This window comes from Eriocheir sinensis, chromosome 11 (assembly GCF_024679095.1).
Source record: "Eriocheir sinensis breed Jianghai 21 chromosome 11, ASM2467909v1, whole genome shotgun sequence".
Taxonomy (NCBI): Eukaryota; Metazoa; Arthropoda; class Malacostraca; order Decapoda; family Varunidae; genus Eriocheir; species Eriocheir sinensis.
Window position 1 is genome coordinate 19,787,105 of NC_066519.1, and position 16,205 is coordinate 19,803,309.

At 42.6% G+C, this 16,205-nt stretch overlaps 1 protein-coding gene and 1 long non-coding RNA gene across 19 annotated transcripts in view; one reads left to right on the forward strand and one right to left on the reverse strand.

Annotated features, from left to right (window-relative positions):
* The window catches only part of LOC126997036 (unconventional myosin-XVIIIa-like), a 258,013-nt gene extending 247,800 nt beyond the window's left edge, over positions 1 to 10,213 (forward strand). For 13 of the 14 annotated variants that reach the window (XM_050858078.1, XM_050858079.1, XM_050858080.1 and 10 more), the window contains 8 exons: positions 910 to 1,075; positions 1,536 to 1,783; positions 2,883 to 3,050; positions 3,856 to 3,987; positions 4,112 to 4,264; positions 4,444 to 4,766; positions 5,485 to 5,601; positions 7,207 to 10,213. In XM_050858078.1, coding sequence (XP_050714035.1) covers positions 910 to 1,075; positions 1,536 to 1,783; positions 2,883 to 3,050; positions 3,856 to 3,987; positions 4,112 to 4,264; positions 4,444 to 4,766; positions 5,485 to 5,601; positions 7,207 to 7,297 — 1,398 coding nt within the window. In that variant the 3' untranslated portion in view covers positions 7,298 to 10,213. The remainder of the gene's footprint in view (positions 1 to 909; positions 1,076 to 1,535; positions 1,784 to 2,882; positions 3,051 to 3,855; positions 3,988 to 4,111; positions 4,265 to 4,443; positions 4,767 to 5,484; positions 5,602 to 7,206) is intronic. The other variant, XM_050858070.1, reaches the window with a different exon arrangement.
* LOC126997041 (uncharacterized) overlaps positions 2,259 to 16,205 on the reverse strand; it is a 264,289-nt gene continuing 250,342 nt past the window's right edge. For 3 of the 5 annotated variants that reach the window (XR_007751861.1, XR_007751860.1, XR_007751858.1), the window contains exons 6-11: positions 13,809 to 13,960; positions 4,436 to 4,606; positions 4,090 to 4,234; positions 3,849 to 3,969; positions 2,864 to 3,033; positions 2,259 to 2,426 (exon numbers count right to left, since the gene is read on the reverse strand). This is a non-coding gene — a long non-coding RNA (uncharacterized LOC126997041). Of the gene's footprint in view, positions 2,427 to 2,863; positions 3,034 to 3,848; positions 3,970 to 4,089; positions 4,235 to 4,435; positions 4,607 to 9,130; positions 9,280 to 13,804; positions 13,961 to 16,205 lie in introns of those variants that run through there. The other 2 variants (XR_007751862.1, XR_007751859.1) reach the window with 2 other exon arrangements.

Consider the following 16,205-nt stretch of genomic DNA (forward strand, 5'->3'; position numbering starts at 1 on the left):
AATCACATGGAGAGAGGACTATTATTGGCCTGTTTGAACTAAATTTGACTTAATATCTGATGGCTTCACACACCACTCCACCGCTCAGGGACAGAAAGCAACACATACGCACTAAATCACATGGAGAGAGGACTATTATTGGCCTGTTTGAACTAAATTTGACTTAATATCTGATGGCTTCACCACCGCTCAGGGACAGAAAGCAACATATACACACTAAATCACATGGAGAGAGAGGATTATTATAAGCATGTTTGAGCTGAATTTGACTTAACTCGGTAGCAGCGGGGATCATGTTTCTTAATGGTCCCTCTAAGCGAGAAAAATGAGAAAAATCATCACTCACGCAAACTATTTCATAATATATATCAACGCATTTGTGATCAGTTTATGCATCATCTATTTTTTTGGGTTTATATCATGGCAAAAATTTGGCCTGTCGCTGGTACACGGTAAAGCCACAAATTTGGCCTATCGCTGCTACCGTGTTAATGGTGTTTAGATATCTGTTTGTGAAGACCTAGGTTTGTCTCTTTGCCAATTGTTACCTGTAGAACTTCTCTCATTATCTGCTATATACATTTAAAATTTACTCACTTAAATATTTCTTAGTTGTTTACACTCTTGTCGACACTCACTCAGCCTCTCCTGGCCCAAAAGAGTAATCCAGTTTAGTTTTAGAAATGTCTCTACTCCATTATTATTATCAGGTATTTACAAGCTAAACCCTCACCCTTCAACTGGCCTCTTGCAGACTTCTGATGTTCTTATGTTGTTTTGAGCAGGGGGGGTTTATTCACCAATGCCAACACACCACTCCCCAAAAAGAATCCAGTTTAGTTCTTGAAATATCTGTGTAGCCCCGCCCAGGTATTTCTCTTCAGTGCCTTCATCAGTCTATTCTTGCAGGAGGAGGAGCTGGACGACCTGGCCGGGCAGGTACAGATGCTGGAGGGGGCCAAGGTGAGGCTGGAGATGAGCATTGAGCAGATGAGGAAGGAGAACAGGCGGGAGGTGAGCCAGCGGGAGGAGGAGCTCGAGGAAGTGAGGAACTCCGCCCAAAAGAAAGTCAAAGGTAAGGTGGAGGAGGTTGAGAGTTGGTTGAATTGAAAGTGAAGGGAAAGTTTATGTATGTTGAGTGATGGAAGAGAAGAGACTTAGAAGAAAATTAGAGGTACCGGTACTGTTTGTGTTGGTGTAATTGAGTGACAGTTATTATGGAAGGAAGGACAGAGAGAAAGTGAAGGTTAAGTTTTAGGTTAAGTGATGAAGATTAATTAAGGACATGAGAATCTTAGCTTAGAAGACAATTTGAGGAACTGTGGAAGAGGTTGAGAGTTGGTATGTTGGTTGGACTGAGAGGAGGTTACCACCATGAAAGAGAAAGTAAATAGAAAGTTTATTTAGGGTACATAGTAATTTGCATGTAGAGAAAAGTTCCATGCTTTTTAGAAATACATTGAAATTAACTTACATGTAGCAAAAAGTTCCTTCCCAAAGCATAGAAATCACTACCTTTCTCCTCAACACCTCAGCCCTGGAGACACAACTGGAGAATGAGCACGAGGAGAGGACGCTGCTGGTGCGGGAGAAACACGAGCTGGAGCGCCGCGTGTCCGACCTGCAGGACCGAACGGCGGCCCACGTGGACGAGGAGTACGTGCACAAGCTGAAGAAGGAGCTGAAGAAGACCAAGGCACTGCTACGGGACACCCAGACCATGCTAGAGAAGAGCCAGCAGGAGGGAGGCCACAAGCTGCTCGTCAGGCAACTCAAGACGCAGGTAAATTGCTTTGTCATAGGCCAGGTGTTGTGTTAGGTGTGCTGCCAGTTTGTATGTACACTAACCCTCCATTTTACACTCCCATCATGGTAAGAAAAAGGCTCCCTAGAAAATTGAATGGGTAAAAACTGAATATTATGAAGTGGTAAAAACTGAATATTATGAAGTTTGATAATCTGTCTTCATTTTTTGGTATACAGTAATCCCTCGTTTATCGCTGGGGTTAGGTTACAGAACCCCAGCGATAGGTGAAAATCCGCGAAGAGAATGAAAAACTGGATGGAATTTCGATTTTTGAACTATATTGACACAAGAATCTGGATAAATTGGACTTGGGAATCTACAGTGAAAAACTGGATGGAATTTCAATTTTTTAACTATATTGGACTAGCTAGCGAATCCACCGTAAAGTCCAAAATACCTAAACGAGGCTCCGGAGGAAGACCGTAAGGAAATTTTAAAAATCAAACAAGCGCAGTGTCCGTAGGTGTACTTATTGAATGCGACAAGAGTTTCTAAGTGGGTTGCTGACAGATCCCAGGCATGAAAGGAGTGTGGCACAGATTTTTTGTCGCATATGTGTTGACAGTCGAACGCGTGGCTTTGGCAGCATCGTCTCCTTTCCCTGGTTGAGGAGGTTGACCTGGAAGATAGAAATGTTGTAATTGTATATATGTATCTATTTCTTCCAGGCACATTGATGGTATAACTATATAAATTTTGAAATATGGAAAATTTCAATTCTAACAATTCTCATTTCCAGAGATATACCATCAATGAATGCCTGGGGCATCATGGGGCATCATTTCCTATTTAATAACCAGGAATTTTAAGTTATTCATAACTATAATGCTTTCTGTCTGGAAGTTGCTCAATAAACTCGCTGGTGGGGACACTCGTCTTGTTTAATTTTCATAAAGTTGCTTCCAGTCTTTCCACGGAGACTCTTTTAGGTATTTTGGACTTAGGCAAAGTAGGTTTTGTGCCAATTTTGCCTATAATGAACCTGTCATTACATTTTTTTTGGTCAGTCTTGTACCTCAAGGGTGTGTAAACCAAGCAGAATATTATTACAATTACCTTCTTCATTTCCTTACAGCTTGAAGATGCAGAGTTTGCCAAGACCGCTGCCATCAAGGCCCGGCAGTGTGCTGAGGCTGACCTGTCTGATATGACCAGCCAGTTGGAGGAGGCGCAGCGTTCCAGGAAGGAGGCCGAGGACAGGTGTGCCCGGGTCAGCAAGGACAGGGCTGAAATACAAACACAGGTATGTCAGAGGAGGAAGAGATGGGAAGGGATCAACAAGGGCCGCTCATTCTGTTTGTAGTGATATTTCAGCTATTTTTTTTTCTACATCAATGGAAGTTGCTCAAGGGCAACAAAATCATGAAAAAGCCCACTGATGTTTTAATTAGACTGAACAAAAATTTAAAGTTCCATCTGTGCATTGTTTTGTTATTTTTAACCCTTTCATTGCTAATCGCTCGCAGCGAGACTATCCCCCCAGGCGCATTCGGGCAGCACAGCAGGGGGAGGGGGTCTCTCTAACCACTGTATCTCAAAAATTATTCATCACAGCTAAAAAACAAAACACCTTTGGAAAGAGGAGGCCAAGATCTATAAGATTCAATTATGTAAGCCTCTCCTGCAAGCATACAGGCACAATCAGGGGGTGTTGCCTGTGAAGACGTACATCTGTGCGTGCACGACGGTCAGCCATATTGAGGCAACTACTGAGTAGATCTCTTGATGGGGTGCTGGCAGGGTAATATTGCCAACTGCAAAATTTACAACTATTTGGTCAAAAAACCCACTGAATTGGCAATGCTGTGTGGTGAGAAATAGTGTTGGAACACTCATATGCGGGAAATTTGAGTGTGACTGGCGCTCGCAGCGAGCATTAGCACCACCGGCAAGTTACGCTAGTCCTCATTGCAAGCATTTAGCAACGATAGGGTTAAATGTTCCTCAGATTGCCTACATGACCCCCAAAATAAATAAAAGATCTGTACAGGTATGCAGTAATAAGTATTCATCAGAGTACTTGAATAAGCCATTCACTCACCTTCCAGCTGGAGGAGAGTGAGGAGGAGGTCGCTGAGGTCATGAAGAAGTACAAGTCAGTGGTGTCTCAGTTGTCAGTGGACCAGATCACCCTCTCGGAGCAGAACCAGCAGATTGCCGAGCTGGAGCATGAAAAACAGGTGAGGAGGCTTGACCCAGAACACTTGCCTTGTGTAATTTTACATTTTGTCCAAGACTTCTCAGGGAACCAAGATAACTTGTACAAATGTCAAATGCTATACCCTTGTTCCCCTCCTTCGTCAGGTGCTCCACGAGCGCCTCCTGGAGCTGTCAAGCAAGGTGGAGGTGCTGGAGGGCGAGACAGCCAACATCCACACTCAGCGGCGCCTTGAGATGAAGATCAAGGAGGTGGAGTCAAAACTGGAGCTGGAACAGACCACCAGACAAAGACTAGAGGTACGTACAGGGGAATGGAGGACTTGTTGCAATAAATAGTGCTGTGACATTGTGCACCTTTTTAGTTAGTACTACCAGAAGGACAGCTTTAGTGTATAATCAATGATTCTCAAAATACAGAATGGAAATGAGTTATTGCAGTTGAACAAACCATAGTAACTTCATACCCACCCTTGCAGAGTCAGATCAGTAGACTAAAGGACCAGCTGGAGCGAGTGACTGGCGACTGTGACTCAGCACGCCTCAAGGAGTCTCAGGCGGTGGAGCAGAACAAGCGCGTCGCCCGGCAGCTGCGTGAGGCGCGGGAAGACCTGTCGGCCCTGCAGCAGCGGCACACCGATGCTGTCAACAAGAAGAGTGAGGTGGAGAAGCAGCTGGAGTTGGCAGATTCCGAGGTGGTGACCCTGAAAAGCGACCTCAAGTTGGCGTTCAAGAGAATCGAGGACCTGCAGCAGGCCATCCAGGGTGACCTCAATGATTCAGACTCGGACCTCTCAGACAGGTAACTAGTGCAGGCCGGTGGGTGGGTCGTGGCTGCTCCTCCCCCTCCAGAGCCACTCCACTCCTCCAGGTTTCAGCTCCAAGACTTTCGCTCTACAGTAGAAGCTAGACTACTGTCCTCTCAACACTCTTCTTTCTCTTTTCTAAGCTGATTCTTAAGCTGATTTGTGATTCATCTGTTGACCATTTGCTCACCCATGTCCTGTCTAACTAGCTGCCATACCCTGTCCCTCATGCATGTTGTCCTGATTCACCATGAGATGTGGCAGAAAGGCTTAATGCAGCAGTCTAACTACATTCCAAGGCATTGCAATTATTCACACAAAACAGGATCAGTAAAAAAAAAAGTATAATGCATGAAGAGAGATGTTAATGTATTGATCAAGAGTAATATGAATTGTTTTACTGCATTCATTAATATTGCTAATGATGACAAACTGGCTGAAAAATCTTGTATCAATAATGACTGAGTCTGAGGACATGATAGGAAGACACTAACACTCACGTACGCCACTTCTGTTGTAATAATAATAATAATAATAATAATAATAATAATAATAATTCCCTGCCAGTCTGTGTTGTTGGTTTGGTGTAGTTGATCAAAAAGCTTGTGCCAGTATTAACAAAGCTTGTGTGCCAACAACAACTGTGGCGTGCAGCTTGTGTCAGTCAGGTGCCGGGCTTCTGTGCATTTCTGGACCATACTTGTCTGTTTCTAGCGACAGCGACAGCGACGGCAGCTTGAGCTCTTATCTGACAGCATCTCTGAAACAGCAGATGTCCTCCTCCAATTCAACACTCCGCACTCCTCCCTCGGAAGTGCATCAGTTAGAAAGGTAATTGTTGGCGCTTCTCCACAGCTGAGGTTCAACTGCTGACTGGTTTGTGATGGCCAGTTGCTTCCTCCAGACGCTGGTCAACTAACACGACACTACATAAATCCATAACCCCAAACATTCTTTTTTAGTATTCTCTAGGTATTAATTTGTGTTTATTGCTTACTGCTGCTTGTAAATATATTCCCCCATGACTTGTACAAAGACACCACACCTGACACAGCACCAAGGCTGTTCCTCGGGGCCTCCTGCAGGTAAAGTGGCATAAGGTACAGCCTTCAGGCATTATAAACTCCCTTTGTAAATATCTGTATATATATTTATGTTCATAACTACAAAGTGGTTGAGCAGAATAGCTACTCTCTATCATACCTTATAGTTCGAGGAAATGCATGTGACGTGGTGGTGGTGTTGAGTTACTGGGTACTCGGCTTGATGCTGCGGCGCAGGGTGCTCGTACATAACGCTCGCTTGTGTTCCCTACTCACATTTGTTTCAACTAAGTGGACTAAATTATATTTTGAACTTGTTGCTTTAACATCATAAGTTATCATTTTGGGATAAATATAAATTGATTTAAAGGTACATAGGAACTTTGAATTATTATGTGCTTATAAAACATTTAATTTTTATAAAAGATTACTTTCTCCCCAGAGAACACTGACCAGTTTTATCCATTCTGCAAACTAAAGCCTCTCTCACTCACAGAACTAAACTGCATAGCAATCCTGCTAATAACGGTGAATTTTTTTAGTCATCAATTTGGTGAGAGAATTTGCTTAGTCTTTAAAATGACTTGTTTATTAAATGGAATTTGTCATCTCATGTCTAACAAGTTTACTTACAATACCAGTGTGCCTAACCTAACTATCTAAATGAAAAAATATATAAGGGATTTAGTTTTGAGTAAAATTCTAAACTACATAAAATATCCAAATTAGTGTCAAATCAAAATAAACCCTTCAGTTTTCAGCTTCAGGTGTGCTTACAAGCTCAAATTCCTCTGTTGCTCACTGGATGAAACAGAGCAAAATAAGACCCAATCACTGACATTAGTTAAAAAATGAAAAGGTAGAGATTCCAGCTTAATAAGTAAACTGATAGATCACAAGACTTGGGGATAAAATAAAACATCTTAGCAATAAGAGAAAGCTTATAGAAGACTACAGACCTCTACTAACTAGAGATCAGTAAACACAAAGAAACAAATATCAGCAATAAGAATGATGTAGTAGACCCAAGAACTTAGGCAACTCTTCTTCTAACCAGGTAATGCATACAATAATAATAAGCTAATAGGCCACTGCAGGACTTATGGAACCTCTACCAGCTAGAGATGATGAGAGCTGACATCATGGCTATAAGCAAAAGCTGATAGACCAAAGAACTTAAGGAACTTCTAACCAGGGAACAAGCAAGCAAGCTTATTTGAGACTGCAGGACATGAAGAACTTCTGATAACTAGGGAACATATACTAATCTCATGGGAGACAGCAGGATGTAGGGAACCTCTGCTAACTAAGGAACATACAATTGGAGACCCTAGGACGTAGAAAGCCTCTACTAACCATGGACTGTACTAATGGTTGTCAATGTTCCTTCTAGGATGGAGCAGCCCACTTCCCCCTGCAGCGAAGCCATAAGTGAGGATCTTGAGGAGGCAGTGGCGGCGGTGGGCAGGGAGTCTTTCGCGTGATAGTTTGTACTTAGTTTATACCTGATATCATAAGTATTACTGTACCATTAATAACATTATTACTATTATTATTATTTACATGCTACATAGAATTTTATATGTGAGAAAGATTTAGCGAGTAGGCGGATTTTTTTTCTTCTGAATTCTCGAGCTTTTCTGACAAGATTGACGGATGTTGAGTTTATATACCGGAGGAAGAAAGTTGTGTTCCAGTGGTGATTTGCGGTTACTGGAGAAGTGATTGAGCTTTAAATAGGTTTTGTATATGTGTACAGAAATAAATATTGAAAGCTGGGTGAGAGGATGCTACTGATACTGCTTCTTGATCTCCTGCTCCTTGGTGCTCTCCTCCTCCAGAAAGGGTCTGTTCGTCCTTTTTTGTCTCACGTTTTGACAGTGACATTCCTCTACGTGTTCTCAGCCATGTGATAGATGGATCAGCCACAGACCACAAGTTCCTACCACCACCACGATTGCTTTCATTGAGTTAACTTTTCACTTCTCTCGATTGCTTTTATTGTGCAACTTTTCATTTCTCTCAATATTTATGTTGGTAGCGTTTAGGTGTGGTTTATCCATCTACGGTATTCCCTCACGAAGACTTATGTTTACTGCAGTAGTACAGTTCTCTCGCTACACAAATACAGACTAACGTAATTTGAATCACTTAAACGTCCAGGAATACTTTGATAAATAATTACTTGTATCAAAAAGTACTTATTCAGATGTTAAATTGTCACACAGATTGATGTTATAGTTTTCCTAGGGCTCAGAAATTCTTTACACACATTACTTCTGATCAATATGTATTACCTAAGGCAGTAAACCATCACCAGGAAGAGTTTTGATTGTACATTACTATCAAAATCTTTATATTCTGACAGCTGATCATTTTACCTGATCAAAATGTACGAACTCAACAGTAAACCATCACCAGAAATAGTTTACAGTTGCGCATTACCAGCATTGATATTTCCACATTCTGACAGCTAATCACTTAACCAAGGCAGATTGATGTGTCGCGTATCTCTCAGTGTTCAGGAATAATTTACAGTTGCACTTGACGGTTACCAAAATGTACGTATTTAGTCAGGGTTCTACACCATCCATGACCTTAGTTTCTGTCCTGCCAGCTGCAGCTCAAAAAGTGTACCTTTAGTCAGCGCTCAGTTGACTAATGGAGTTCACAAAGACTAACTGAACGTTTCTCATTCCTGCTCACACGGCTACCTGCTCTGAGGCCTTACTGACCCCATGACCCTGCTTGCACCCTAACGCACCCTCGTGGCAAGCTGTCCAGTAGGATTGTTTGTATATAAGACTGTAAAAACAAATGATGATGCATAATAAGGATATATTCGCCAGCATGTGGGCAGCAGTTCAATTGGTAATCATCAGGAAAACAGCACTTAGGGATATTGAGTCGAGGTGTGGAAATTGAACACACTGACACTGGTTTGTTTTTGTCCCTTAGCCGAGGGATGGAAATGAAACATGGTAAAAGTCCTGTAATTTGAACGCCTGTGACAACCCACATCTTTTTGGATTAATGAAGAGAAGCTCATCTTTAAACTTGTACATGAGCATCAATTATTTACGGATGGCAATTTCCAGCCTTCAAGAAAGATTATTGGAGGTTTCAGACCACTTAAATTTAGACTAATGGACTTTTACTAACTGTCAAAATAAATACCAATAACCATTCTATATTTTGACACTAGTTTATCAATTTTAAACCTTGGCTCAACATTCCAGAATTTATATTTTCTGATGTGAATATCAATGTGAATGTTGCACACACACACTGGCGAGCACATCCCACCCTGTACATACCCCAAACACGCCCTCATTGTGCATTGGATGACTCGGCAGCCACCACTTAGGGATTTCCTGCTTGCTTCCCATCTCTTCCCCGTCTGAAGAGTGGAGACAGCCTGGCGTTCTGGCACTTCCTCCTCCTCTTCCTCCTTTCCCTCCTCCTCTGCTCCCCTGCAACAGTGTACAGTGTCTCAGTTCCTCAGGAAAGTGTTGCTGCTACCAGAGGCTGCGCTGCCAGGCGGTGCATTTGTACGTGTAGCTAAAAGAGCTCAGAGTTTACTGTAGGCAGAAGTTTGTCGTAATGTTTTTAGATTCAGGAATGATAGATAATACATGAAAGAAATTGTAATGTGATGCTATCAGGAGCTTTATGTAGGAAAAAATTCTGATTTTGTTTCAAAATGCAATGATTGTGTGCTGTGAAAACTAAAGCAAATCAAAATAGCACCAAATTAATCAAAGAAAAAAAGCTTAAAGTCTGTTGTTTAAATGTACGTCAGCTTCATTTGTGCTGTGGAAATAATTGAAAGCAAGATTCAATGCAGAATTTCCATTAAACTAAAAAAAAATGTAATGTGATGTTCACTAAACTTTCTAACATGCTCCAAAAATTTACTTGGAAGTAGAAACAGTTAGGAAAGTACGTCAGAGCTTTTGCAGAGAAGCCAATATCTTGTGCCATTGTGTGGAGTCTGTTTGCCACCAGATTCCTTACTTTCAGACTTCATATAGATGGTCTGGTCTTACTGAATGTTGAAGAATACTACTGCAAGCATGTTTTTATATAAAGTCTCTAGCAAGTGACTGTGGTACTTAAAACACTAGCCTTGTCTGCTTGGCCAAGGAATGAGAGGAACACACAAGGTAAATTTTGATCAACAAGGCCTTAACTGGAACTGTATTACTGTATCAAAAGATTATCATGTAGTCTCCCCATATTTATTTACTTCCTTGTAAATTATTTATCTTCCCCTCACCAATAAAGCTCATGTAAGAAATCATATCACAGAATCCTTAGTGTAAGACAAAGGTTTGTAATGATTTGTATGGAATTACTTTATAGATATGTACAGTGGAAAATACAACTAACAGACGACTCGCTGTGGTTTGACTCCTTCCTTTGTTATAGTACCGGGCAGAAAGGGGCGTCAGCTCTCAAACACTAACCCGGTAGCAGCGACGGGCCAAATTTGTGCCATGATATAAACCCCCCCAAATAGATGATACATAATCTGATCACAAATGCTTTGATATATATTATGAAATGGTTTGTGTGATGGATGACTTTTTCTCATTTTTCTTGCTTGGAGGGACCATTAAGAAATATGATCCCCGCTGCTACCGGGTTAAAATACCAGGAGCCTGCTATGAGCCACTCTGCCTAGGATTTTATTTTTTACGTTCGGCCTATAGTGCCGGCAGGCTTTCTTGGTGGAGCGTAGTGGTTGGTAGTAAGTTGGTATGGCCCAGGCAAGTATTTTATACTTCATGCTCTTCCCTGGAACTCATCTTTGATCCTCTTTCAAGAGTTTATCTAGAGTCTGGGTTAGTGTTTTAAAATACCCAGGAATTTTGAATTAGAAAACCTTCCATGGGAATTTTGGGAATTTTCGTGAACTTTGAATATTGAGAAAAATTTACGTTTAGCCTACCTATGGCGCCTTTAAGCTTTTTATTTTTTGAGGCTGAGGTTATTGAAAATTCATATATGCTGCCTTACTAATGAGACTTTCTATACAACAAAGTGCAGTTATTCTGTGTTGATTCATACCATAAAATGCTGACTACCATGTGTTTGAAGATGCCCCAAACTTACCTAATCTAACAAAATCACAAAAAGTTACCATACGACTTGACTCGGAAGAATCATATATGCCTCCTTACTGACGGAGTGAGGTCATTCTTTGTTATTTTGTGCCATAAGCTGTCGCCTTTTGTGTGTTTGAAGATGCCCTAAACTTAACCTAACCGAACAAAACCACAAAATGTTACCACATGTCTTGACTCAGAAAAATATTCCATTCTTCCCTACTAAAAGTGAAAGCTTTCTTTGGTATGTTTTTGAAAGTTCCTTAAACAACCTAACCTATTGGAAATACAATTTTTGTTGCTTAAAATTTTTTAATCAATAGTTATAACCAAAATTGATGTATTAATTCAAACTCATGTATGAAAAATTTGAAAATTCCCGAATATTCCCCAAATTCCCAGGCCCTGAAAATTCCCGGAAACTTTCCTAGTAAAGTTTCTAATTTTCTGGAAACTCTCCCACCCTTTTTACCCCTAGTCCGGGTTGACAGGTGGTCTTCAGAATGTAGTGACACGACTTGCCTGATGGGGGAGCCTCCCACAACCCACTTAGCCAGTGGAGTATCTCTTTAGCCGACTGGTAAAGGAGTGGCTCTCCCGTTACGCTAGTCGCGGGTTCGATCCCCGGCGCCGGCAAACCTTTCCTTGTCGGGATTAATTTCTCGTGTGTTTCGTTACACGCAGAGGACGTGTGTGAGTGTAGTAAAGAGAGAAATTCTGGCATTTCACTGGTGACAAAAGCGGTGGGATCCTCTCCTGTGGTTCTGTTGTGTCACCCCGAGAGGGTAACAGGTAACCGAAGTTCATAGAAAACGGGAACTCAACACACAGAAATTAATCTAAATAGGAATGGGGAGCCGTGTAGTGACACGACTTGCCTGATGGGCAAGCCTCCCATAACCCACTTAGCCAGGGGGGTACCTCTTTGGCCGACTGGTAAAGGAGTGGCTCTCCTGTTACGCTGGTCGCGGGTTCGATCAGCGGCGCCGGCAAACCTTTCCTTGTCGGGATTAAATCTCGTGTGTTTCGTTACACGCAGAGGACGTGTGTGAGTGTAGTAAAGAGAAAAATCCTGGCATTTTAAGAAGAGCACCCGGTTATGGTACTTGAACCCGAGGCCTCCAGGACACCGCGCCCGCACGCTGACCACCCGGCACTCCCCTTCACCAATCAAAGTAATCGCCATGGGAACAATCTTTCAACACAAGATGGTCAAAGATCTATAGAAATTCTTAGATATAGTTAGCGCGAAAAATAACTAAAATGAGAACTGATTGCTACTGCGGTGCGATAGAAAGTTGAATGGAATCGTCAATCCTTCACTAATATTTATACCTAAAAGTAACTATCAATTAAACAATATAACTACAGCTTGATACACTAGAACCGCCGAAAACCCCAACGACGGCCCTCAGCCCTTCAAGTGCCTGACTCCTGTTACTTCGGAGCACCGGTTCCTCTCGCCCATCCGGGGCTCCGTTCAGGTGTTGTGAACCATAACGATCATGATTAGACTGCTGAGGCGACAGCACTTTCGTTGCCCGTGGGTGTACACGAGTAACAATTCTTAAATAACGGTTGATATTTATATATAATCAATTAATTTGGTACCAATCCTTCTCCTGCGATGCTCAGGCTAAGTGGATTATAGGCGCTCCATAATTTTTTCGCCTTTGTTGATTAGCGCGTAGCCGAGTTCCTGTTCGAATTGTCGGAGCAGTCGTTCTACAGTCATTGAAAGACCTTGGAGCTTGAAAAGAGGCATAACTCGAAAAGTAGACATTTGCGACGGAAATCAGGTATAAAATCGTGGAATTCACTACATCTATCACCAGAAAAACATGAACCAAGTCAGAAAATCGTTGGTTGGGTGAAACGGCAAATTATCCTAACCTTTTAGTAACCAGTGAATAACGTATATAGAGCACTTACTGGCTATAAGGCGCAAGAGGTCATGCAAGGTCAAGCACCCCTGTCTACTTGTGATTAGCACGTCTGCACTACACAACTCATCATGCACGGTGGAGCCACGCAACCCAGTCTATATCCCTTTTGTGAACATAATACAATCAATGACGACTGAGGTGCCAAAGGGTCGTGCATTATCCCTCACCTCTATTGTGATTAGCAAGTCCTGGCTCCGAATCAGTGAGCTCCGGTTCGAATCGCTAGTTTCATGCACCGTGGAGTTAATCTTTTAATAATGCCACTTTAAACGATGGATCTAATTTACTGGTTTTGGACTGCCTAAGAGCTAAGGATGACGCCTCAGCTCCCTATTTAAGACTTTGAATCAGTGAGCTCCGGTTCGAATCGCTAGTTTCATGCACCGTGGAGTTACTTTTAATAATGCCACTTTACACGGTGGATCTAATTTACTGGTTTTGGACTGCCTAAGAGCTAAGCATGACGCCTCAGTTCCCTATTCAAGACTTCGAATCAGTGAGCCCCGGTTCGAATCGCTAGTTTCATGCACCGTGGAGTTAATCTTTTAATAATGTCACTTTAAACGATGGATCTAATTAATTTACTGGTTTTGGACTGCCTAAGAGCTAAGCATGACGCCTCAGCTCCCTATTTAAGACTTCGAATCAGTGAGCCCCGGTTCGAACGGCTGTTCCGTCACCGTGGAATTATACAACTTATATTAATGTCCCTTTGAACTACGTATCCAATTAATATACTAATTCTATACGTGCCAAAGACCTGTACATCACGTCTCAACTCTTTAATTAATTCCTCACCCTCCATCATCGCTTACTATAGTCGCCGTAAGCTGACATATCATAGTTGACATATCGATCAATTTACCTTCCCTGAGGACAACCTTGCATAGTGGCGACGTTATTTTAATCCCAGAACAATACTGCGAATAATTACCCACCTGAGAGTGTGTTGGTGATGCAGGACGACCGTCTAGGCGCCGCCACAATGGACACCACCACGATCACTCCGCCGCCCATTCCTGCCCTCCGTCTTCTGCCTACATTCCTGTGCCTCCACCTCGCCCCGCCCCTTTTCTCCCACGATTACCACCTGAAGCAAAAGAGATAAATCAGTAAACTCATGCATATATGACGTACTGTGCATGACTTTAGAGATAATATGACTTAAATGTATCTAGTATATGATTTTACTGCTGTTACGTATCTTACATTTGGAGAGAAACGTACATTTTCATCGTGATCTTGTTCTGTACAGTTGGTAGGCCTGTCTGAGGGGTATCACTGGGTCTTATGCGCATGCGTGGTACTGCTGATGCTTATACTACTTCTTATATCATTCCTATTTATGTTATTACTTATTATCTCATGGAATACCTACGTTAGTCTCTCTCTCTCTCTCTCTCTCTCTCTCTCTCTCTCTCTCTCTCTCTCTCTCTACAACAAAACTCATAACCTTTTTTTTCCGACTAGTGAAAGACTCCTCCCCTCCTCCTCCTCCCCCTTCGCCTCCTCTTCCTCCTCCCCATACCCCTCCTCCTCTTCCTCTTTAACTTCCCTCCCCCCTCCTCCTCCTCCTCCTCCTCCTGGTCATTACCGAACGTCTTCAAATCTGCGGCCTCCTCAAAAATGGAGTCTTGTAAATTATGGAAACGTGACGGCCGGGCTGTTTTTATCCTCCGAAGAGAAAGAAAGAAAGAAAGAGAGAAGAACCAGACAGCCGTTAATTTAGCACGGTCTCTCTCTCTCTCTCTCTCTCTCTCTCTCTCTCTCTCTCTCTCATAGCCATATAGTTTTAGGTGAGAAAAACCATAAAGTCAAACAAGCTAATAAGGTCTTAAGATCATTATTTGCCTCTCTCTCTCTCTCTCTCTCTCTCTCTCTCTCTCTCTCTCTCCTCCATCGGTTCTTAGGGTCCTTCTTTACCTCATCTTTTGCTTCCTCCTCCTCCTCCTCCTCCTCCTCCTCCTCCTCTTCCTCTTCCTCCTCCTCCTCCTCCTCCTCTTACAATCCGTTCTCCTCTTCCTCTTCCATTTCCTTCTTCTTCTTTCATTAAGTCTTTGTCTTCACACCACGTCGCTTCCTTCTCCTTTTCCTCCTTTCCTCCTTCCTGTCATCGCTTTTCGTCTCCACACCATCATGTCTCCTCCTCCTCCTCCTCCTCAATCTGATCGCTTCTTCCGCACTTAAAGGATGTGACGAGACGAGTCAATCTCTCGACTTGTCTCGCCTCTTGAATAAAATGGATGTGTGTGTGTGTGTGTGTGTGTGTGTGTGTGTGTGTGTGTGTGTGTGTGTGTGTGTGTGTGTGTGTGTGTGTGTGTAAAAAAGAGATAGATAGATAAAGAGAGAAACACAGACACAGGATTCTTTTTAGGAGCAGCGAGTAGCGGGCTTTTATTTTTTATTTTTTATTGTTTCCTTTTTTTGTGCCCTTGAGCTGTCTCCTTTGTTGTAAAAAAAAAAAAAAAAAAAAAAAAACGACAGACAGACACAGATATCGTTCCTACCCATCCACACAAACACAGAAACCTAAGAAGAAAAAGAAAAAATCGAAAAAGAAAACAACAACAACAAAAAAAGAGAAAAAAAAAGATCCCTGTCCACACGCCGCCTACCACCTAGAAATTTGAAACTACAAGGGAAGAATATGCCTTTAAGGGAGGGTTTCGGTTTCCCAGGCGGGGGTCTCTTCGGGAATAACATCACGGAGTTTTCGAGGTTATCTGCATTTGGGGTTACATAACAGAGCGTTTTAGCACCTGAGGACATACAAAGCTACCTGAGGCCTTTTATGATTACCAATGTGCTCCTGGGGGATATACAGAGCTGCCTGGGCGCACCTGTGGACATATAAAGCTACCTGGGGGCTTCTCTAATTACCTGGGGACACCTGGGAACACGTGACTTTACCTGGGGCTCCTTAAGTTACCTGTAGATATATGGGAGTATCTTAAGATCATTTACCAACACCTGGTGAACATTAAGTTAACCTGGGAGCTTCTGAGACGATATGAAGGTATTTGTGGTTATCTGAGACCATCTGGGGACACCTGGGGCTACCTGGGGGCTCGTGATATTACCCGGGGTTGCTGGGGTGTAGGCGGAGCTAAGTGGTTGTGTCGAGGCCGTCCGCTGATATACGAGGGAAATATTGGGGTGGGAGAGGCCATCGAGGGCTTGGCGTGGTGGCGTGGTGAGGGAAGGAAAAGGAAAGGGATGGTAGAAGAAAACGAAGGATGAGGGGAAATGTAAAAATGAAGGGGGAGGAAAAGGAAAGATGAGGATGAAAAGAGAAAGTGAAAGAGGAGGAAAAAAAAAAGACAATTGAGATGGAG